Here is a 23,446-nt window from a genome sequence, read left to right as displayed (position 1 = left end):
TTTTCTGTTCAATATGGTTGTTACAAGCAATACGATTGTTCTGAGCCATATGATGATCGCCACTTCATAAATTAGGATATCAGAAATATGCTACCACTATAATATCTGCCAGCAGCTGATAGCTTACTCATATCATTTTTGCCCCAAAGGTCATATCTTGTCATCTTATTTAAAAAACATTTACTTTTGAAGTGACCTGTTTCAAATACAATAGATCTTAAAATCAAAGGAAAATTTTATGCTGAAATTAGCATGTGAAACAATATTAAAGTCCAGAGAGAAAGGACTTTCAAAACTTTGCTACATTTAAAGCTTTCGATCCTCTTAATTGCATCACTTTCTTCAGCAGTAAAATTAATGAATATCACCTGTTGAGGATTACTTTTACTGTAACAGAAAAGATGGTCTCTAGCATTTGGTCCATAAGTAGTAAAATGCATGTCATAACCTTCTAGCTGAGGGGTTTTTTGGCTGTCGTCCATAACTTTGTCAGCAAGGAGTCACTTGAGGCAAAAAATAAATCTTCAGATATGAGACGTCAAACAATTTAACCATGAATATTAATGTAACATTTGCTAGTATAAAGCTAAAAAATGACTGTATAATAGGCTATTAAGGCCTCAGTCCAGCAAGGAGCTCTGTGTGGGTGAACCCTTGCATCTGTACAAATGTCCTCACAGACCTAGGATAGATACTATTTCAATATACTGAGATAGACCGTCTTTGTGAGTGCCTTTGGAACAGAGCAAGTAAATTATTAGTAAAATTGAAAAATTATCTATAAATAAATCACATTTTAAAAATATTGTTTACATTTAAAATATTTTGATGTCAGCTTTTTTCCTTATTCACCCGTAGCAAAGTATTAATACATTTAACATTTTATTACCTAGTGTCTCAAGGGGCCTTTTTTTAGGGCCTGTTTCAAAGCCCAGTAAGTTACTGGAAGTCTTTGAATTGTCTTGTGAGCTTTGGATCAGGCTCTAAGGCCCTGATTCAGCAAGACATTTGAGCACAGGAATAATCATATTGAAGTCAAAGCGAGGGCTCATATGGTAGGCAGGTGTTTAAGTACCTTCCTAAATTGGGTCCTGTGTGTTTCCATTAGAAACCACATTTAAGGAAGTGAGATGTTAAATAAAGTATTAAATAAGGAAGAAATATTAAATAGGTTCAGGTAGATTTTCAAATACCTTTGTAAAATCATTGTTAAATTGATTATTCTGGTTTTGAATCAGTTTGAAAACTATAGAAATACCGCTTTACAGATATCTTTTTTCCTAAGTGTTAATCCAAAAATGTGTTTTTTGCAAAGAATGCTGCTGACACTTGAGCTCTAGAAACAAGATAATCTCATTTTCTTCTTTCATGGGTTTTTAGATATTTAACATAGTCATTGTTTTAGAACCGTTAACTTGAAGATCCTGTCAGGCTTTCTAAAATATAATGTCCTTATTAGCTGTAACACCTAGTAGGACCCTAAAAGGAACTAAATTTGTTCAGGAGCACTCTCTTATTTGATGTCACCAGTAAAAAGAGTGACACTGGAACCAGGAAAATTCTTATTATTTAGTACAGGGGGTGGCCAACCTGAGCCGGAGAAGGAGCCAGAATTTACCAATGTACATTGCCAGAGAGCCACAGTAATACGTCAGCAGCCTCCCATCATCCCCCCGCCCCCAGCTCCCAGTGCCTCCTGCCCACCGGCAGGCCCCCTGATCAGCGCCTCCCCACACCTCCTGATCAGCTGTTTTGTGGCATGCAGGAGGCTGGGGTGAGGGGGTGAGGGCATGGCAGGCTCAGGGGAGGGGGTGGGAAGGGGTGGAGTGGGGGCAGGGCCTGTGGCAGAGCCAGGGGTTGAGCAGTGAGCACCCCCCAGCACATTGGAAAGTTGGTGCTTGTAGCTCTAGCCCTGGAGTTGGTGCCTATACAAGGAGCCGCATGTGGTTTTGGAGCCACAGGTTGGCCACCCGATTTAGTAAATTGCAGAGCGTGTTAGAGGATGTGAACCTGTCTTGAAGAATGCATGGACTGCTGAAAGGACTGAATCTTCAGGATTTTATACACTGTGAACTTGATGGGCATAGCTATTGCACAGAATACTCTGCAGTAGCTATTCCAAAATAACTCCCAGTGTAGACAAGGTCTTAATCTTCCAAAGAATATGCATCTGTAAAAGAAAAAAATGTGAGCAGCGTTTTTGGACTTAGAGAAACTTGTGCCATGCAGCGTCCTCCACAAATGTCTGTTTTTGACAGTTCCCTTTGTAAAAATTACATCATCCTTCGTTATTTTTACTGTGATTTCCAACTTCTCAGTTGTCTGAATAACTAAAATCCCATTTTTGCACTTGGTTGATCTTCAACTACTTACATCACATACTTATTTTTATTCATTTCTAATTCAAGCTATTACAAAATCAATTATGCATGGTTGCATTGTACAATAAAACATTTCTGGATGTTGATTAGTGTCTACTAGTGTATCGTCTTGTTCTGTATTTGCTTGGTGTGTCTTTTCTAGACCTTCAAGGAAAGGAGTCTATCTTTTCTATTAATTTACATTTACCGTTTACATATTTACCACTTCTGAAATTCAGGCACCTCTTAGATTGATGGTGGCAAACATCCATTGCCCAGCACAATGTACAGCAGTGGCAGAAGGCAAGTATTGGTCAGAACTTTGTTGAACACAGAAAGCAGAAACATGCCATGGAGGATAATGAAAGTGGGTTTGGTCCCCGTGTGTGAAATGTATGTGGATACATGAGAGGGTGGGTGAATATGTATGAGAGGAGAAGTGGATGAATAGGTGCCTGGAGATGAGAGCTTGTGGTGAGTGAAAGGGTCTGTGGTGTTGGGGTGGGTGGATGTAGATACCCCTGGGGAGACACACGTATTGACCAGGAGCTGGTGTACATGAATCAGACAGGATTTGGGGGCTATTCAGTCCCTTTACCCAGGTTCTTTGAGTGAGTCAATGTGCTGGAGCACACAGGGCACAGGTGGGGGGAGAAGCACCAGGATTTGCCTTTTGGGGGAAGAGGGAGGAGTGATTGGCTACGGGAGACAAAACTATATTGTGAAAGTTCCCCTAAGCACTAAAGTGAGTGTGGCCCAGTGGGGGCTAAGGGAGACCAGGTTTCTGTGCTAGGGCAGGGAAGGCACTTACTGTTGTTTTTGTCCTGCTCCAATTGGTTTAGAGCTGAGGACTGTAGAGATGTGTGGTAAAAGAGGGAGGGGTTCAGTACTGCTTATCTGGGTGGTGGTGGGGGGAGAGGAGAAGCTGGGTTTTGAGGGGACCTGGGTGTGTGGTGGGGATTGAGAAACTGGACTGTGGGGGATCAGGGTGGATGTGGGGGGATGGACAGGCTGGGCTCTGAAGGGGTCGGTGGATGGGGATGGAGAGGTTGGGCTCTGAGGGGCTTAAGGTGGATGTGGGGGCGATGGAGAGACTGGGCTGTGGGGATCATGGGGGATGGACAGGCTCGGCTCTGAGTGGATCAGGGTGGATGTGGAGGGAGGGTGGAGAGGCTGGGCTGTGGGGGATCTGAGCGTGGGGCAGATGGATGAGACTGGGCTGTGATGGCATCGGGGTGGATGTGGGTGGAGGAATCGGGGGGTTGAACAGGGTGGATGTGGGGGGGGTGTGTGGAGAGGCTGGGCTGTGGGAGGAGCAGGGTGGATGTGGGTGGAGAGGCTGGGCTGTGACGGGCTCTGGCGGGGGGCTTTTCTCGCAGGGGCTCCTCCCCCTGGCGCCGGCGGGGGGCGGGGCTCGCTCGGGCGCAGCCGCGCGGGGCCTCGGGCTGGCTCTGTGCAGCCCGGGCGCGTTGGGACGGGAGGCGACGGCGGCGGCTGCTTTGGGTCCGTGCGGTGAGGGGCACCGGGGAGACGCGGTCTCCGAGGCGGAGACCCCCCGGGCGAAGCCGCTGAGCGGGCTGGCGAGGAGCAGATGCCCCCACCGGAACCATTTCTTTCTTCCGGCTTCCTCCTTTGCCCCTCAGGAGCCGCCTCCCCCACCCGCCGACCGCCCCTGGCTGGGGCTGCTGCGGGCGGGGCCCCGCCAGGCGCTGGGTGCGGCGCTGAGGTGGAAGTGGGCGACTCCCTCGGGGGGCGGGGATCTCACACGCGGGCTTGCAAGTCTGATCTGGGCGGGGAGAGAAATATTCGCAAGAAATAAAGACCCAACTTTCCCCCCCACACACACACCTTTTGGGGGGAACGCGAGACTGAGGTGCCTGGATCAGTGACTGTGTGACAGGGGAGGCGGGAGGGCTGTATAAGGGGAGCGGGGTCGCTTTAGCTCAGGGATAGTCGATTATTTTTTGTCAAGGTCCAGACTTCTCATCAAGGCAAAGTCAAGATCTGCACGCCTGAGAAAATAAAATAATGATAATAAGTAGACAAAAAGATTTTGAGGTCTGTTCAAAAGCATATGGTGGTGTGTATTAGGCCTGCTGTCTGGCTGTGAACTACCACTGCTTTAGCTGGAGGGAGTGAGACGTTCCTGCCCTACAGAGGGGCCTTGAGCACAAAGCATTACATATCAGGGGTATGAAGCAGTTAAAAAAATGTATGGTGATTAATGGCATGGTTAAAAGAATTAATCACACTGTTAAACAATAATAGAATACCATTTAATTAAATATTTTGGATGTTTGCTACATTTTCAAATATATTAGTTTCAAATACAACACGGAATACAAAGTGTACAGTGCTCACTTTATATTTATTTTTGAATACAAAATATTTGCACTGTAAAAAACAAAAGAAACAGTATATTTCAATTCACTTATAGAAAGTACTGTAGTGCAATCCATTTATAATGACAGTTGAACATACAAATGTAGAATTATGTACAAAATGTAACTGCATTCAAAAATAAAACCATGTAAAACTTTAGAACCTACAAGTCCAGTCAGTCCTACTTCAGCCAATCACTCAGACAAACAAGTTTGGTTACAATTTGCAGGAGATAATGTTGCCCGCTTCTTGTTTACAGTGTCAACTGAAAGTGAGAACAGGCATTCGCAGGGTACTGTTGTGGCCAGCGTTGCAAGATATTTGTACCAGATGTGCTAAAGATTCATATGTCCCTTCATGCTTCAACTACCATTCCAGAGGACATGCGTCCATGCTGATGACGGGTTCTGCTTGATAACAGTCCAAAGCAGAGTGGACTGACGCATGTTCATTTTCATCATCTGAGCCGGTTCCACCAGCAGAAGGTTGATTTTCTTTTTTGGTGATTTGGGTTCTGTAGTTTCCGCATCGGAGTGTTGATCTTTTAAGACACTTGAAAGTATTCTTCACACCTTGTCCCTCTCAGATTTTGGAGGGCACTTCAGATTTTTAAACCTTGGGTCAAGTGCTGTATCTATCCTTAGAAATCTCACATTAGTACCTTTTTTGTGTTTTGTCAAATCTGCTGTGAAAGTGTTCTTAAAACGAACATGTGCTGGGTCATCATCTGAGACTGCTATAACATGAAATATATAGCAGAATGTGGATAAAACAGAACAGGAGACAGACAGTTCTCCCCCAAGGAGTTCAGTCATAAATTTAATTAATGCATTATTTTTTTTAATGAATGTCATCAGCATGGAAGCATGTCCTCTGGAATGGTGGCCGATGCATGAAGGGACGTATGAATGTTTAGCATATTTGGCACCTAAATACCTTGCAATGCCGGTATCATAAATATAAAGAGAAGGGTAAACACCTTTAAAATCTCTCCTGGCCAGAGGAAAAACCCTTTCAACTGTAAAAGGTTAAGAAGCTAGGATAACCTCGCTGGCACCTGACCAAAAGGACCAATGAGGAGACAAGATACTTTCAAAAGCTGGAGGGGGGGAAAACAAAGGCTCTCTCTGTGAGATGCTTTTGTTGGGGACAGAACAGGAATGGAGTCTTAGAACATAGTAAGTAATCTAGCTAGATATGCGTTAGATTATGATTCCTTTAAATGGCTGAGAAAATAAGCTGTGCTGAATGGGATGTAGATTCCTGTTTTTGTGTCTTTTTGTAACTTAAGGTTTTGCCTAGAGGGATTCTCTATGTTGTGAATCTGATTACCCTGTAAGGTATTTACCATCCTGATTTTACAGAGGTGATTGTTTTTACTTTTTCTTCTATTAAAATTCTTCTTTTAAGAATCTGAATGCTTTTTCATTGTTCTTAAGCTCCAAGGGTTTGGGTCCATGTTCACCTATGCAAATTGGTGAGGATTTTTATCAAACCTTCCCCAGGAAAGGGGGTGTAAGGTTTGGGAGGATTTTGGGGGGAAAGACGTTTCCAAACGGGCTCTTTCCCAATTATGTACCTGTTAGACATTTAGTAGTGGTAGCAATAAAGTCCAAGGGCAAAAGGTAAAATAGTTTGTACCTTGGGGAAGTTTAAACCTAAGCTGATAAAAGTAAGCTTAGGAGGTTTTCATGCAGGTCCCCACATCTGTACCCTAGAGTTCAGAGTGGGGAAGGAATCTTGACAGCCGGCTACAAAAGTGCCACACGAATGCCTGATCTCACTTACAGGTAACTTTGTAAATAAGAAGTAGTCAGCAGTATCTCCTGTAAATGTAACCAAACTTGTTTGTCTTAGCAATTGGCTGAACAAGAAGTAGACTGAGTGGACTTGTAGACTCTAAAGTTTTACATTGTTTTGTTTTTGAGTGCAGTTATGTAACAAAACAAAAATCTGCATTTGTGAGTTACACTTTCACAAGAGATTGCACTACAGTACTTGTATGAGGTGAATTGAAAAATACTATTTATCTATCATTTTTACAGTGCAAATATTTGTAATAAAAATAATAATGTAAAGTGAGCACTGTACACTTAGTATTCTGTGTTGTAATAGAAATCAATATATTTGAAAATGTAGAAAAACATCCAAAATATTTAATAAATTTCAATTGGTATTCTATCATTTAACAGTGTAATTAAGATTAATTTTTTTAATCGCAGTTAATTTTTTTGAATTAATTGCATGAGTTAACTGCAATTAATCGACAGCCCTAGTAAATATAAATCCTGATTTAGGAACCCCCACAACATCCACAGTTGCAGTCTATGAGCTGACCAGGTTTTTGGCACCAGACCCACACATCGAGAAGCCTCATTACTTGATCTGTCTGATTTTTCTTACCCGTGTCAACTTGGGCACCTGAAAGCCAAAAGACAAGTTGAGAATTTCAGATTTGTCCCAAAGTTTTCTCTCATGTTTTAAGATGATTTCTTGGGGTCTCTTATCATGGGATAGGGCTGCCAACCCACCAGGATTGTCCTGGAGTCTCCAGGCATTAAAGATTATGTCACATTCAACCAAAACTGGCAACCCTATCATGGGAAGTTTTAAAAAAAAATTCATACACAATATACTTTTTAAAAAAACCCATAAAACATTTTACAATATAGAAATTGAGTCATAGCACAGAAAGTTTGATCTTCAAACTTTTAAGATTCCTATAGCAGTATAATTTGGCCATGTTGCACATAGTGTCTATTTGTTTTATTGTAAAACATATTTTCAACAGGAAGTATAACAGAAGATATAAAATTAACAGCCAAAACAGAAGTAGGAAGTTCTACATGTGTGAGATATTGCTGTGGCAACCTTAACTTTTGAATCCTCAACCTTAATGTGCATGAACATATGTTTTTGAATTTAATTTCCCTTTATTTAAAAAAGGTAATTTTCAAGGGATTTAATATATGCATTTTATTAGTATTACACTTCTGTTTCTTGCAGAACCTGTAAGTGTTGATCTTATGGGATATGCACTTGAAGCTCAAACAAACCTCTTTTGAAGTCAGTGGGCGTTTGAAGTCAGCTTGATTTTTTTTTTTGAAGGAATTTTTAAAAGTATAGATCACCGTAGCACATTTATGCATAGAAGAACCCCAAATGGTGGCTTGAAAATAATTTCTTGTGGGCTAAAATACCTCCACAGCCAGATGCTGCTCATGTAATTTAGTACAGCCATGCACTCTAACACATTTTACTATATGTGTATGTTATTTTCTTGAACAGAAAGCATTAAGAAAGATTTTTAGTGTCATTTTAGCATACACATACTTTTAACGATATTTAATAACTTTTCTTCAAAATAAGTAATTTTAAACATTCATTTTAACTATTGTACAAAGGCGCACATAAGAACTCTAATGCTTTGAGTAACTAAATGCATGTCATATATTTACAGGGGCACTGTCAATATTTTAAATATATAATTGTATTACTTTATGCAAACTACACTATAAACCAAGTCTACAAAGTGTAGCTAAAAATTAAAGTAATTCAGAAAATGAATATGTATGGGCTTGAGAGGTTTTTGTTTTGTTTTGTTTGTTTCATATTTCCAGTAGGAATCACTGGAATTTTACTCTTTAAAAAAATCATGGGAAGAGGTGGTTAACAAATATAGTATATTTGTTACAGTAGAGAGAAAGCCTCTGATTATGGCACCATCTGGAAGAAAGCATGCAGGGAAAGCTGGTAAACCAATACAGGAAGATCAAGCCTTATGTGCCTATGACTTTCAGGAAGAGGAAAAGAAAAACTTGAGTGGATCAGAGGAAGATATTAGGGAAGGTGCAGTATGTTCCCTGAAATCATTTTCATCAAGTTTTATGAAGTGTGTGCATGTATATCTATAGATATATTGAGATATATATTTAAAATTACTGAAAGGTTAGTGATACAGTATAATGCTGTTTCTTGTTGACATTTATGATGGTGAATAAAAACAAGGTAGTTTCTATGTCAGAGTGATTACCTATTTAATAAGGTTTCATAATTTTGCTACTGATAGCTTGACTTCTGAGTTAAAGATTGACTGACCATCACCTGGAGAGAACTTTTTAAAACAATGGAACAACTCCATGTAGTATGCAATTATATGTCTGAGGTTTATTGGTGCCTGTAATAGAGTAAGATTTTTTTAAACTCTCTCTTGTCCTTCAGTCTCCAAGATGGTGCTCTTGTTTTGTGGTTCACAATAGGCCATTGATGACATGGAAGCACTGCTCAGGCAAGAGCAGCATGCTCTTGTCCTCTGGTTAAGCATGACATTGTTCTCCATCTGCTCTGTCTGAGCCACATGGACAAAGAGGTGTAAGGAATGATGCACAGATCAGCTACCTGTTTACCAGGTGCTGATTGATGTACCTAGCTGTGCAAGGAAAGTGTTCTGATGTCAAAGGGTGGGATTTGGATTGTGGTGCTGGCAGTGGGAAGAAGGGAGGGGCAGAGAGTGAAAAACAGTAAGAAAAATGGGCAGAAGTCTTGAGGAAGAAGGGTGAGAGGGCAAGAGGGGAGCCTGAAGAGAAGATAGGTAACAAGGGAGGAAAGGGGAAAGAGAAGGAAGGAGAGATCAGCCAGCCAGTAAAGGAGTTCTTGCTTCTGTCTTGGGAAAGTGTAGTTTGTCATGAGGGACATACTTTGTTAGAAAAATACAGTGGTGGGACTTAATTTAGAATTGATGAACCAAATGATGGCAGCCCTTCAGAGTGAAATGAAAGGCTTTTGCACAGAATTAATTTGCACAAACAGCAGATGATGTAGTTCTCTAGTCACTGGGTGGCATGCCACAAATGCTGCAATCGTCTCATGGTTTATATGCATAATTACCATTTAGCTATGGTCCCTCGCACATTTATATATCAAAACAATTATTTTGTGTAAATATATTTTTACAGAATTTTCATCAGATGCCAACAAAACTGATTTCAAAAGAGAAGTTTTGTACAGATACTGGAAATGCTCCTCTTACACAGTTGTGGTTCTACTTCTGTGTAATGTCATGTCAGAAAATGAATTGACGATAACTATATTGTAAGAAGTACTTACTCTCGTTCAGCTAGTTTTGTGAGCAGGTTAGTTGATGTCCAAAAGAGCTAACAGCAGAGTAATCTTTAAAGGTATCACACCAGGATTCCCATACTTTGCTCTCAGGTTCCTACTGTGGGAGAGCTTGAAGCTCCATCGTTCAGTGATTTTCAACCTTTTTTAATTTGCAAACCCGTAAAATATTTGGAATGGAGCTGTGGACCCCTTTGGAAATTCAACCTGCGGTCCACGGACCCCTATCATAGAAGTCTTAGACTGACAGCTGACTTAAAGAATTCAACTGTAAATGTTGTGCGTGCTTGGCATAGCATTTGACACAGTAGGAGGAAGGGTGCTAAACAGTGGGCTTCTATGGTAATGACAGTGCTTCCAGATTTTCACCTGAGGTGGGGGTATTCACATACTTTTGATTTATCAGAAAAACAGAATGCCTTTTCTGGGATCAGAAACTTAATTTTCGTAATCACCTTTCGTGGACCCCTTAGACATAGTATAGGGTCCCCCAAGGAATCTGTGAACCACAGGTTGAAAACCATTGCCCAAGATTTTTTTATTTTATTTTTATTTTTTTTGCCCTGAGCGTCACTGGCACTTAGGCATGAGTCCCTCCCCAATGTTTCATTCCCTCACCATGCCTCAGTTCCCTCCAGTATCATTCAGTTACTTTCTGAATACGGTCAACAAAGATTTTCTCTCCAGGAACTCTAAGCTGATTTTGTCACCTATTTTGGATGCAGTCTTTCGACAGGCACATTCTGTCCTTTATTGGTTTTTCCCTCTTCCATTGTGTCAATTAAATCTTTTAAAGTATTTGCCTGAGATAGTAAAATCTAAGGCTGCTGTCTCATACTCAGGATGTTGGGTTGTCTATGAAGGCTTTGTTTGGCTGATAACTCGGAAGACTTTCTCACATCACTCCATGGTGGACTAAACCTAAAGAAGGCATGATCACATCTGGTTTATTTTGAATACAGCACAGATCATGCTTTTAAAGAAGTGACGCTTTGTTGTTACACTTCTCAAACAATCAGAGTTCTTCTGCATATATGTACTTGAGGTGCTGCAGCTAGTGCTTGGTTTTGGCATCAAGAGAAGAGTCTCCTTTTTGTGTTTTGTGAGTCTATGTTAACAATATTTCTGAGAGGGATGCTCAAGCTCTCCCACTCCCTAGAGTTTGTTGTTTTTTGGAATGTGTAGTGACGCTTTGGACTTTGGCTCATGTTGTTTTTTAAGAAATGTGAAAACATTCATAAATACATTTTTGGCAATATATATTTCTGGTTCCAGTGTGAGATAGCCCTCAGGTTTCTTGCTATCCAGTAGTGGAAATCCTGTGTGTTTGGAATCTTTTTAAAGAAGGGATAGTTACTGTGAAATTTGATAGTTTAAGTATTACCATTCACTCACCTCTTTTCCCCTCCAAATTTAGGTTTCCAATTTAAGGTGATTTGTTATTTTTAAGGTTTAGATTATTTCCATTTTTGAGATGATTGTCATGAGTTTTGGAAAATGTTCAGGTTTGTGAGCCATTGTTGCCTGAGCATTCAGGAACTGACTGAGGAGGTTATGGGGGAGCTAAAGCAGTGCCAGTTCAACACTGGGGAAGGATTTGTGTCCAAGATTCCAGTGCATAAGATAGCCAAAGTTCTAAGAGCTAGAGGAGTTCCAACTTGTTTCATGTTAGAGAGCTAAGACCCAAGACTGGAAATCCTATATGATGAGATCTTGTAAGAAAGTAGGATTATGCGTAAGTAATTATCCCTTTAAATAAAATAATTTTCAGCAAAATATTTTGTAAGTGGTGTCTGTTTTTGTTGTTTTTAATATATAAAGGTGACACTCCAGTAATTGATAAACATGGAAAAAAAAGACCTTCAGTGACTCCTCATGCTGTAGTTGAAGAAGATGTGGGGTAATTTGCTTAAAAAACTTATTTTTATTAAGAAAAAATTTCCACATAGGTATTAATTACTGAAATTTAATATGCCTATTTTTCTCCTAGTAGATTCTAGTCAGATTTTTTTAAAGACAGTAAAATCTATTAGTAATATATTAGTAAAGTAGACTACAGTTATGTTTAAAAAAGGGAAAACTTATATGTTTTATATAGCAATGCCAACTTTTGAATAGCTGTAACTATCAGCTAAAAAAATTATTAATATTTGTTTTCTGGCTTCTCAAAATTCTTGCTTTCTCCCAAAGGTAGTTTGAGTTCCACCCTAGACAGTTTTATTATTTTGCTGAACCTCTTCCCCAATTCTTACTTTTCTTGAGAATGACAGTAATGCTTCAAAAATTAAATGTGTCCATTATTACCTGAAAAGATCCAATTATTTTTATAAGTAAAGTCAGCTTTTTGAGGCTTATGTTTGAAAATATACAGAGTTGGAATAAGTGTTAGTGATAGTAGATTCCAGTCTGTGAAGACTGGGGTGATTGAGATAGAGACCAGTTCTTATATGGTACAAAGAAAATTGTACCCTACAAAAAAATGCATGTAAACGAGAGATCTTCCTTTCCTGTTGCCCAGAATGTCTTGCCCTTATTTAATCTCTCTGCAATTTCCCCACTGCCACACATATCCGGTTAATCTTCTTGGTTTTTCCTTAAAAGTGCTGTGCAAATCCATCCTAGTCTACATCTTGCACCTTGTCTTGTATCATCATCCTCTGCTCTTCCAGTGATGCCAACCATGATGGCACATTTATCTCTTCCCATGTCCCTCATCATCCTTATATATAGAATTCTCCTCCCAATTTTGGTTTACCAGTTCACTCTCTTTTCCTCAAACAGATTCCCCTTACAGACTGAATTCTCCCTTGTTGTCCCCAAGAAGTTAGTTAATAGAAAACTATAACTGAAAAATCATGCAAGTCTCTCTCTGGACTTCCTGCTGCATCCTATCATGTGCGCATATTTCTCTTAGCTTGTAAATTCCTCAGGACATGTACTGCTGTCATTTTCTGTCTTGTATAACAGTGACAATTTTATCAGCAGTTACAAATAATAATACAATAGATAGATGTTAAAACTAGGCAGTTAAACTTTGAGGTATATACAATGGTTCTAATTCTATTGTCATTTATACAAAAATAGTCATATCAAGTTTTTGAAACACAATATTTTGTAGGGGTGAAGTACAGACTATGTTGGAACGATTTGGAGGTACGTATATTTTAAGATATTATTCATATAGTATTGAATTAAGAAATATTAATGTTTAAGTAACAACACTGGAAGTATATAGTCTAACTCTTTTTTATAATAACAACTTTAATTAAAGTATCAAAGGTAATGTGAGACGCAGAGTAAAATGATCACTCTTTATAGCATTGGATACAGCCATTTTCCAGCAGAAAGTGTCAATAGACATGCATAAATGGAACAATATAAGATAAGTGCTAAAATGCAAACATAGTGAAGATGCAAGTATTCTTATAGGCTAATTATCAAATAAGAGAGAATGGAAGGATACATGAGTAGAATTTAATACCAATCACAGTCTAAAGCAGAAAGGAAAATTTTAAAGATGAAGTATGACAAGAACTTATGTAGTTATTTGGGTTAGAGTCTTCCAGAGTGGCAGGGCAGTATTAGTGAAAAAAGCTATCCCTCTCACCTTCCCCTTTTTGTCACTGTGAAGGAGCAAACTGAAGATCAGGAATGTAGGAGGGGTGTGAGAAAACAGGGACATAAATGTATTCTATAAATTAACATATTATGTAACAAAGGGGCAAAAAGAAGTGGGAAGGAAGAGGACAGGAAAGACAGGTCATGAAAATAAGATGACTCATCTACTCAACAGTTGGTTGAGTAATAATTTTATTTTTATCTCATATATAAACAGATGTCTTACAGAATAAATATATTTTGTATGTGGGCCTCAAAGTAGGAGTGGATCTTATGGACCTCCCTTGTGCATTAATTAACAATTTAAAAATGCCAAAGATTTCTTGCTTTGGAGGTAAATATAAGAATGTTCTGCTAGTCAGAGCAATCTGACAGGAAGATTACTTCAGTTTTTGAATAATTAAATAATAGGAAGTTAATGCAGCCTAATGTAGGCCAAAGATAGGTAAAAGGATGAGATATGGAGTAATCAGAAAATGTGTTGAGAGAAAGAGATAATGCCATCTGCACAGAAATAATAGTTAAGAATGGAGCTAGCAATGAGACATCAGCTGAGACAAAATAGAGGGACAATAAGAGATCAGTTGATATAGTCTTGAAGTAATATATAACAGAAGGATCAAAGTGGTTGTTACAGGCATGAAATTGGGTATACCTGTAATTTGCTTAATACCCTTCCAAACAAATTTATATATGTAATAATAAAACAGCGATGTTTACTCAAACCATCCTTTTTTAGAGCTACTTAATGTGCTTGAAGAATGAGAAATTATTTACCACTTATATTCATTTAAAAGATTTTGACAGCATTGGTAGGCCCACAATTTTGCTACTTAAATCCAAGTAACTTTAATAAATATTTTTCCAAAACAATTTTAGTCAGTGCTTTTTGAATAAATAACATTTTAAGTATCAGCAGCCCAAGTCATATGAGTAATTTTTCAATGATAAAACTTTGTGTGTGCTTCACTAACGCACAAGTTATATAAAAATGGTAATAGTAAAATATTTTGAAATTCCGAATAAAATGCATAGTAGGTCTGTTGTAATACATAATACAATTCCTGATTATTATTTGTCTAAATACAGCTGACATTAACAAGGCTCTCTTGGCTAAGAGGAAAAGATTAGAAATGTATACTAAGGCTTCTCTTAAAACCAGTAACCAGAAAATTGAACATGTTTGGAAAACACAGCAAGAACAGAGGTAAGAGTTACAGTTATTGCTGGAAAAAATGTGTTCAAATTTGTTTTTCTGGATGACAGAATCTGTTGTCATAGCATCAGGAATTGTGTCATATCTACTCAGGCAACAAGGGACATTCTGCCCAAACATCTGGTTATGTGCATCTGCTTTGTTTAAATAAGCGTAATAGAGTAACACATCTCATTCATTTTATGAAAGAGAAATTTGACATGAAAGTTTCTGAGCAAACACAAAATTTTTATTTTTGGTCAAAATGTTGTTCCACTTTAAAACTGAAAAATTTTCAGTAGAAGTTTTCAGTAAGATTTTATGGTTTGGTTTATAAAAAAGTCAAATGCTTTTTAAAAACTAAAAAGTATTACTCATAAGTTTTATTATGTACTGAAAACTAATCTTAGGTAACTTTTGGATTTTTTAAACTATTAATTCATTATTTTTCTTTCTCTCTGAGGCATGTTTAATTACTCACAGAGACAGGCATTAAAGGCAAAGGGAGGTGAAAAACGGTACTAGTAAAATATTTAAAATTCAGACACCTATAAAATATGTACCATATTCAAAATATTTAACAATATGATACGAAGGTTTTATTGGTACTCATTTGGAAGGACTAGTATAACTCACTCCTGGGACTGGTCTACACTACTATTTAAGTCAATGTAACTTATGTCGCTCAGGGGTGTGAAAAAGATGTAAGTTACATCGACTTAAGTGCTGTACACACCGTGCGCGATGTTGGCAGGAGACACTCTCCCCCCCTGACATAGCTTCCACCTCTTTTTGAAGTGGAGAAATTATGCCGATAGGAAAGCACTCTCCTGTCAGCATAGCGCATCTTCACCAGACGTGCCACAGAGGTACAGCTGCATCGATGCAGTTGCGCCGAAGTAATGTGGTAGTGTAGACTTGGCCCTGGTTTATCATCCCTGAGTAATGTAAGCATTTTAAACCTGCATTGATCAAATATTTTACATGCGCACACAATGTATTAATTTCTAATTTATTTAAATTCCTGTGAATCAGTATAAACCTACCTTCTTGTTTTTATGCCAAAGATTCCACTGTGGGAGTGGCCAATGTAATTAAGACCCTATGTGGAATAGCAGGGCAGCTTTCCTAGTGCCCATCCTCCCCTTCTCCATGTGTGGGGGTGGTTCCTGCGGACCCAATACTCCTACCCCCTTAACAATAGACAGGACGGAAAGGAGAGGTCCTGGCTTTTGTGGGGAGATGGAGAGAGAGAGAGAGATCCCAGTTTCTGTGGGGGCGGGGAGGGAGACAGAAGGATCTTGGTAATTGTAACATGCACAGAAGTGCATCTAAAATGCATGGCAAGTATTCAAGGCTCTACGCCAGCCCCCTTACCTGTATTTGGCTTTGCACCTCTGGTACTTGTCGCTGGTCCAAGCAACCTCCCTAATTTTTTTCATAAACATCCCTAAAAAACTCAGAACAAGTTGGATATTTCTGATAGTGTTTGCTCTGATTTGGATATTGGCCTGGTAGTTGTAATTAAATGCTCTCTGCCCAATATATAATTTTAAATGACATTAGTTTACCCATAAACAAATGTCTATGTTCTCAATTTTTCAAATTGATGCATAGAATCCTTTTAGGGTTATATTTCACCATTTTAATGAGCAAAAGTAGCTTAGGTCTTTATTTTGTGCCATTCCCTACATATTGGTAGAAAAATTCTGCAAGCCCCAGGTCTTCAAGAAAATAGAACTTCCTCTTCCCATTCCAAACCCTCCACCCAGAGAAACTGATATTTGGTCAATTCGTCTTTTAATCCTATGTAAACACTATTATTTATAAACAGAATGTTTTAAAGTATTTCTTCTGGCATTAGTGGCTCTACAGTTATAATGGCCATGCCAACTGAGACATGTTTTGCCACCTGTAAAATGGGGATGATAATATATAGCACTTTTCGTAAGTGATCAGTTAACACTAGAAGTTATTGTGATGTATTTATAGGCAGAAGCTCAACCAGGAGTATTCCCAGCAGTTCTTGACTTTATTTCAACAATGGGATATGGACATGCAGAAAGCAGAGGAACAGGAAGAAAAACTAGCGGTTTGTTTCTAGCCTGGCAACTGTTTGATACATTTGTTTTATAATACATTCACAAGTGCTAATTATTCTTGTTAGACACCAACCTCCCACAGGCATAAACACACTTTTTAGGTGAATTTCAGACAAAACGTGGTGTGCGGGACTGACAGTGTCTTAAAAGTTTTCTTTCGTTTTTTAGGACTTCCCAAGTGTAAAATGTTTATAAATTATCAGCTGTATTGCAAACTGAAGAGGTGATAAAGAATATCTGATGTTGTAGTGTCTCTCCCTTGGCTTATCAATATAGAGGTAAATGCTCCTCATGTGCAGGAGCCATATGCTGACCTACTGCAGAGATGCAAGGTTCCCATGGAAGATCAGAGCAGATCGTAAATGTCCTGCTATATATGGGCAAGTTTCCACCCAAATCACTAGAGACTGTGGGGTAGGGTAAGAGAGACTGGGACATTATACTTGGGATGGAAGTAGAGAAGCGATGCCAAGTCTGTGTATGGTAGGATGACATTGGGGAATTATAGCATTTACACATGATCCTGTTCGCTGGGAACAGAGAGCAAGAGCAGTCACCCTAATAATGGGGGAAGGAAGCTATATAATGGCAGAGGGGTACAATTACTCTGGGAGCACATTGCACCAGTTTAGATTACTTGGAAGAAATTGTGTTCCTCTTCAGTTTGCAACTTGTGCTGTCCCCTGACAGCAACATAGGTCTAGAGAATAGATTTGGACAGCATTTCCCCTTTCCTTGCCATCCCCACTATCTATCAAAGATCCATGTTATAGATTCTAGAACGTGGATTACCAGTGAAGGGGGAACTTATACTTTTGAATTTTGACAGCATCGACCTGTCTAACTACTGCTTGTCAATTAACATGATTCTTCTTTGTGTTTTAGAATATGTTTCGCCAGCAACAGAAGGTTTTTCAACAAGCAAGAATAGTTCAGAGTCAGAGACTGAAAACAATTAAACAGCTGTATGAGCAGTTCTTAAAGGTTCAGTATATATACCTTTTTTAAAGCTAGACCATGATTCTGTTAGAGGGATTCTTAATGACTCCATAGGTAAGGCTGCATTGAAATTTACAGTTAAAATAGGATTAAAATTCCCTATATTTTACAATAATTATTGAATTAAAATCCATTTAAGGATGATACTGGTAAGAGAGCCTTACACATGGTTCGTTTAATTAACCAAGAATGTTTGTGTAGTGGTATTTTGGAGCCTGCAAGGACAGTTCCATTTTCCATGAAGGTCTTGTCTAAACACCCAAGTTGTACTCCCATAACTAAAATCTGTTTTAAAAAGTGACGTAATTAAGCCAGTCAAACTCCTGTGGGGGCACACACACATCTGATTAAAACTGTTTATATCTGTTTACCTTGCATTTGTACATTTACCAGGGTAAACTAATCAGACTGAAATCAAATTAAGAGTAACCAGAACTTTAGTTCACAATGTGTCTGTGTGAAGACTAGGCCTTAGATTAATGTTATGAAAACTACTTCTTTGAAATACAATAGTGAAATATTTCACACTATCTGAAAATAAAGCATAAGCCAAAATTTAGCATTTGTTATGCTTGTGTTATATGTAGCAGTCTCACTAAAAGTGAATGGCTACCATAGAATAGTGACCCATTGTCAGTAATCTTTTTACAAATAGCTATTTGTAGAAAGATAAATGCGCATATTAAGTAAATTAAAATATAATTTAAATAGTTTTTATGACAAGAAGTTATGCTTCATTGGGCGAGTTTTCCAAACACAGGACAATAGGTATTACGTTTAATAAACCAATATTAAAACTGAATATGCACTCTGATGCCAGCAACAAAAGTCAGTCCAAAATAGGGGTCTTCTGTGAAAGTGGGCCCAACTGGGGCAGTTAATATTCACTTCAGTTTAACTGACTTTCTGGGGTTTTGTTGGTTCACTATGTATTTTGGTATTATATTGAAAGTGAGGTACACATTTTATAAACATACCCTTAACATAAATGGTTAATAAATGATTAACAGAAGTTAAATACATTACAGACATAAGTAATATGTATAATAGATTATGGACTCTTAACAATAGTTTATCTAAGTTATTAAAACATCACTTGTTAACCCTTCATATACAATTTATAGATGTACTCTTACTGTAAAGTGGTCACTACTTATTTTAAAATAAGATAGATCTGCTAACTTTTGAATGAAGAAGAGTCTATTTTGTATCTTTACCTTCTCCCCCATCTCAGAAGCTACATGAATATAGGTGAGATGAATAATATAAATAGTATCTCTCTAGTTTAAACCAAGTATGTGGTTTTTTAATCAAAGCTGGTTTAAGACCCCAAAATAGGCCCATCTATTTCCAAGATACTACTGTTCTACATTTCCCTGAGCTCTGGTACAGAAAACAGTTTAACTGCTACCATAGACAGAATTACAAAAACAGTTTTCAGCAGTACTTGAGTCTTTGTTCTTGCATTTTCTGTGGTCAGCAATAGGTTAGTTTCATAGTTAGCTGGACCTGAAGAATCTGGTTATGTTAAAAAGTTACTATATAATGTATTAGTTTGAAATTAGTGTAAAAGTTAATAACCATTCTGAAAAAATTGGACATAGCTACCAAAAAAGAGAGAGAAAAAATGAAATTTAATTTGGAGTAGACCTACTCAAAGAAATAAACCAAGTTTAATTAAACTTTTTAAATTTGAAAGGTGTGTTTTTTTTGTGGGGGGTTTGTTTCATTTTTTGTTTGTTTGTAGAAAAACAAATTTCATAATGTTTTCCCCCTCTGAGTGCAGTAAAATGAATGATGTCCAGAATTCTCACCCCCCATCCCCTTTGACTTAAGTGTTAGAGTAGAAAAGGGAGTGAGGGGAAAATCCAGAAATGTTTTTTTAAAAACTAAACTGAAGTGGAAATTTGTTTTGTTAAATGACATTTTTCCCACAAAACCTCATTTTTTGGCAGGAAAACTTTTCTGTCAGTTTCAACCAAGTCTAGTTTAGAGTAGGTTTCAAATCTCAGTTAGTATGAAAACAAAACAGGTGCTCTCATACCCTATTGCTAAAACAGAAACCAAAACTAAAACCTAGTTATCTATCATCTTAATATTAGACAAACACATCTGAAATAAAAGCCTATTTAACCATATCTTAGTACTTTCAAACTTTCAGTTAATGTGTCATATAAAAGCAATATTAAAATTAGAAAGACAAATTACAGCTACTACTTAAGATGCAAAGCGAATGGAATAAAAGATGACTTTAGTGCTTGAACTTCCAAATAAAATCAAAACTCAAATCCTGCACACATTTACACGCAAGCTTAACTTCATGCTTTTGAGTGGCCCCACTTATCTTGATGGGACAAGTGATATTTAAAGTTATGGACAATCTTAAGCATTTGCAGAATTACAGGTCCCAAATTGTATGTGAAAGGGGTGCAGTGCAGGGCATTTAAATTATGAATACAGGAGGGGGAAAAGAAGAATATATCTCAGGCCTGATTATCAGAGGCACTTTACACCTGTAGCTCTCATTGGCTTCTGTTAGAATTCTTAGTGTTCAGCATGTAGTTGTTTTCTTAAAACACTACTGCTACAAGATACCCTTTTCAGCTGTTACTCAGTTTTATGCTCTACTCTCAGCAAGTCAACTTTATGCAATACCCTTGTAACCCACTACCAGACAGGTAAGATACTTTGCATGGTGTTGGCAGTCTAATCAATATTCAGTATGTTGTTGTAAACTGGAAAAGTATTTCCAGTATTGCTGCATGTTTTCCAGTTGTGGGATAACTCTGGAACATGAAATTAAGATCCCTTTTCTAACTTGCTAATTACGATACAGTAGAACCTCAGAGTTACAAACACGTCAGGAATGGAGATTGTAACTCTGAAATGTTCGTAAAAACAAAACGTTATGGCTGTTCTTTCAAAAGTTTATAACTGAACATTGACTTAATACAGCTTTGAAAGTTTACTATGTAGAAGAAAATACTGCTTTTAACCATCTTAATTTAAGTGAAACAAGCACAGAAGCAGTTTCCTTACCTTGTCAAAAATATTTTAAACTTTCCCTTTATTTTTTTAGTAGTTTACATTTAACACAGTACGGTACTGTATTTGCCTTTTTGTGTGTGTCTGCTGCCTGATTGCATACTTTGGGCTCTAAATGAGGTGTGTGGCTGATGGGTCAGTTTGGAACTCTGTAGTGACTGTGGTGTATGGTGCTCAGTGAGTTTTGTTTACTTCTGGTTTGTGAACAGGATTTGTTTGGAAATCTAGGTGGTGGTGGGGCTTAGTATAAAACTGCTAATATTTGTCAGTTTTAGTATAATTTCTATCATTTAGAGTATGGAAGAACTAGAGAAAAATCATGAAAACCTTCTAGCAGGTGCACAAAATGAACTTCGCAAAGAAATGGCTATGTTGCAAAAGAAAATCATGATGGACACTGTAAGTATTAGCATTGATTTATGGGGAAAAACAGTTAAAAATGTAAAGACAGAACATTAAGTAGAAAAACCATTTAACATTCACTTTTAATTCTTTCAATATATCAGACTGATGTGGTATTTTTTTCCTAAATGTTGCATTTGTTCAGTGTTATCTCCTTTCTTGTAACAGCAACAGCAAGAGATGGCAACTGTTCGCAAATCTCTTCAGTCCATGTTATTCTGATGGCTCAGTGAAGAAACAACTTGCACCTAAGTAACATGATACAATTATAGCCATTAGCCATGGAAAAATAAGTCTGTTCCTTTAAAATTCCAATTTAAGAGTTCCTATTAATCAAACTGTTACATATATTATTTCAATAATGTTACTAGTGAAATTGATAGTCATATTTTTTCATGTTCTTAATGGAAGAGATTGCAAACTGGATTCTTTCCTCAGAAACTATTAATATGTCTTTAAAATGTCTGCTCGAATCCTCCTTAATCTCTTTGCAGTGAGAGTTGCTTTTCTAACTCTAAGGCAGTGTTATAAAATGCAAGACTATAGCAGTATGGAGGTTAATAGAGGTTTACCTCTTGAAACAGGTGAATATGAATCTGTGTATGATAGGCAGCAGTAATGCAAAATGGATCACAAAATTCCACCAATAATGAACATCACAGGATTAAAAGGACACATTAAAAACTTGATGCTGTTATGCAAAAATGTACCTTTGCAACTTTATAATTGTGAACTAAAGAAACCACCAAAATAATCCTAGGTTGTGTGTGTACATCTTGCATATTTAGCAGGATAACATTCTGGAAAGTTTAGGAATTAAAAGTATGGTACACACGAATTACATTTCTGTGGTACTTTAGGTTATTAGACTACATCTTGTTGTTTACTCTTTTTCTGTTCTAGGCACTGTAATGGTTGAGGGTTTTTTTAAAGTATCATTAGTAGCCTTATTATAAGCTGTACATTGTACTTTACTGCACTAACAAGAACATATGTTTGCCAAGACTTGTTAGTCATGTTAAACCAGATATTTTGGCTTTACAGCATAGCGTGCCTAATTGGTTTAAATGAGCCACATTAAACAACAATTTACAACACAGTCTGCAGTGATTATTGATAACACTACACATCTATATACTATCAGTTCCTGTGGACCATTTTGGAAGAGATACTAAAGCAGATGCCCATCTCCAGAGCTGTAGTTAGAAGGGTAGTTCTTGCTGCTTTTTGAAAGAATTAGCAGTTTAGTGAAGATTAAGTTTTTAAAGTAAATTGTTTATATTTTGTATATCACAGTACAGTGAATTCTGATTTACTTAACAGCCAGGTTGGAGTTTTCATGCATTTGTTTTACAGAAAACCACTGTATACACATTCATTCCTTACAACTTAGGAAAGCCCTGAACTATTTTCAACATTTGGATTTAATACCAAAAAAAAAAAAAAAAATTTGGTCATTAGCTGCTTGACATCACTAACAAATATAACTTGGAGGAACTTACACTCAATTGTAATGACAGTTTTCGCTTTTATTCTATAAAAGAATGTATAGTAAAATGCCCATAAGAAGAGGAGAGATTTTTTTCCCAGTCTTTTCTAGAATTGCCCTAAAATGTAGTTTTCCAAAGGGTTCCAAAACCAGACTGTAGAGATTCTGTATAAAATACTTGTCCATTACTTAATATTTACATTTTGGAATTGGGTCCCCCCAATTTTCTGACTGCTTCCCAAATTCTGGAGCCTGTGTCATTTTTTAGGGAGTTATTGTTGCACTATTTTCTGTATAGGGAAGTCTGGGCCAGCTGTTCATGGTGCCAGGGCAGTTTTTCAGTCCCTGTTTAAAACTGGGATAGAGGAGGGGAACAGTGTCCTAGAGGGGGAATTTGTGATGGCCTACTTCTCTGAGATTGAAATGTTGCGTTAGTAACCACCATGCAGCTATGCTCTTCCGCAACAGTTATTAGGACTCAGAGCAGATAAACACTCATTCAGTGCTAATTAGCACATGTTGGGAAGACATGTTAAAGTGTGTGAATCTTTGGTGGCTACCAAGTCATGGAACTCCACTTATATTAGCTCTAAGTTGTCATTTAAATATAATCAGATAATGGTGTAAGATCTTTTCTGGTGTGATATAGTCAAACAAATGTTTTTCAGTCCAATAGAAAGTATTACCTACAACATTAATACCCACAGGCACAACTCTACCCTACATTGCAACTTGT

At 37.8% G+C, this 23,446-nt stretch overlaps 2 protein-coding genes across 3 annotated transcripts in view; one reads left to right on the top strand and one right to left on the bottom strand.

Moving 5' to 3' along the window:
- Positions 1-5,108: 5,108 nt before the first annotated feature.
- SYCP3 (synaptonemal complex protein 3) lies at positions 5,109-21,681 on the top strand. Its single transcript, XM_077828336.1, has 9 exons — positions 5,109-5,227; positions 8,439-8,591; positions 11,682-11,760; positions 12,979-13,013; positions 14,568-14,685; positions 16,666-16,765; positions 17,661-17,759; positions 21,114-21,218; positions 21,390-21,681. The coding sequence occupies exons 2-9, from the start codon at positions 8,459-8,461 to the stop codon at positions 21,441-21,443; spliced, it is 723 nt and encodes a 240-aa protein (XP_077684462.1). The 5' UTR covers positions 5,109-5,227; positions 8,439-8,458; the 3' UTR covers positions 21,444-21,681.
- The window catches only part of CHPT1 (choline phosphotransferase 1), a 28,731-nt gene continuing 26,497 nt past the window's right edge, over positions 21,213-23,446 (bottom strand). For both annotated transcript variants that reach the window (XM_077828312.1, XM_077828323.1), the window contains exon 9: positions 21,213-21,469. In XM_077828312.1, coding sequence (XP_077684438.1) covers positions 21,425-21,469 — 45 coding nt within the window. In that variant the 3' untranslated portion in view covers positions 21,213-21,424. The remainder of the gene's footprint in view (positions 21,470-23,446) is intronic.

Source organism: Eretmochelys imbricata, chromosome 1, assembly GCF_965152235.1.
Source record: "Eretmochelys imbricata isolate rEreImb1 chromosome 1, rEreImb1.hap1, whole genome shotgun sequence".
NCBI classification, from domain to species: Eukaryota; Metazoa; Chordata; order Testudines; family Cheloniidae; genus Eretmochelys; species Eretmochelys imbricata.
The sequence above is the reverse complement of the archived record's forward strand: the minus strand, read 5'-3'. Positions and strand labels throughout refer to the sequence as shown.

Bases quoted from the DNA above. Each gene is read 5' to 3' on its own strand.
- SYCP3 (XM_077828336.1), top strand. From the start codon at position 8,459: ATGGCACCATCTGGAAGAAAGCATGCAGGGAAAGCTGGTAAACCAATA. The intron at 14,686-16,665 runs GTAAGAGTTACA...ATGTATTTATAG, and splicing joins AAAACACAGCAAGAACAGAG to GCAGAAGCTCAACCAGGAGT. The intron at 21,219-21,389 runs GTAAGTATTAGC...TTCTTGTAACAG, and splicing joins AGAAAATCATGATGGACACT to CAACAGCAAGAGATGGCAAC.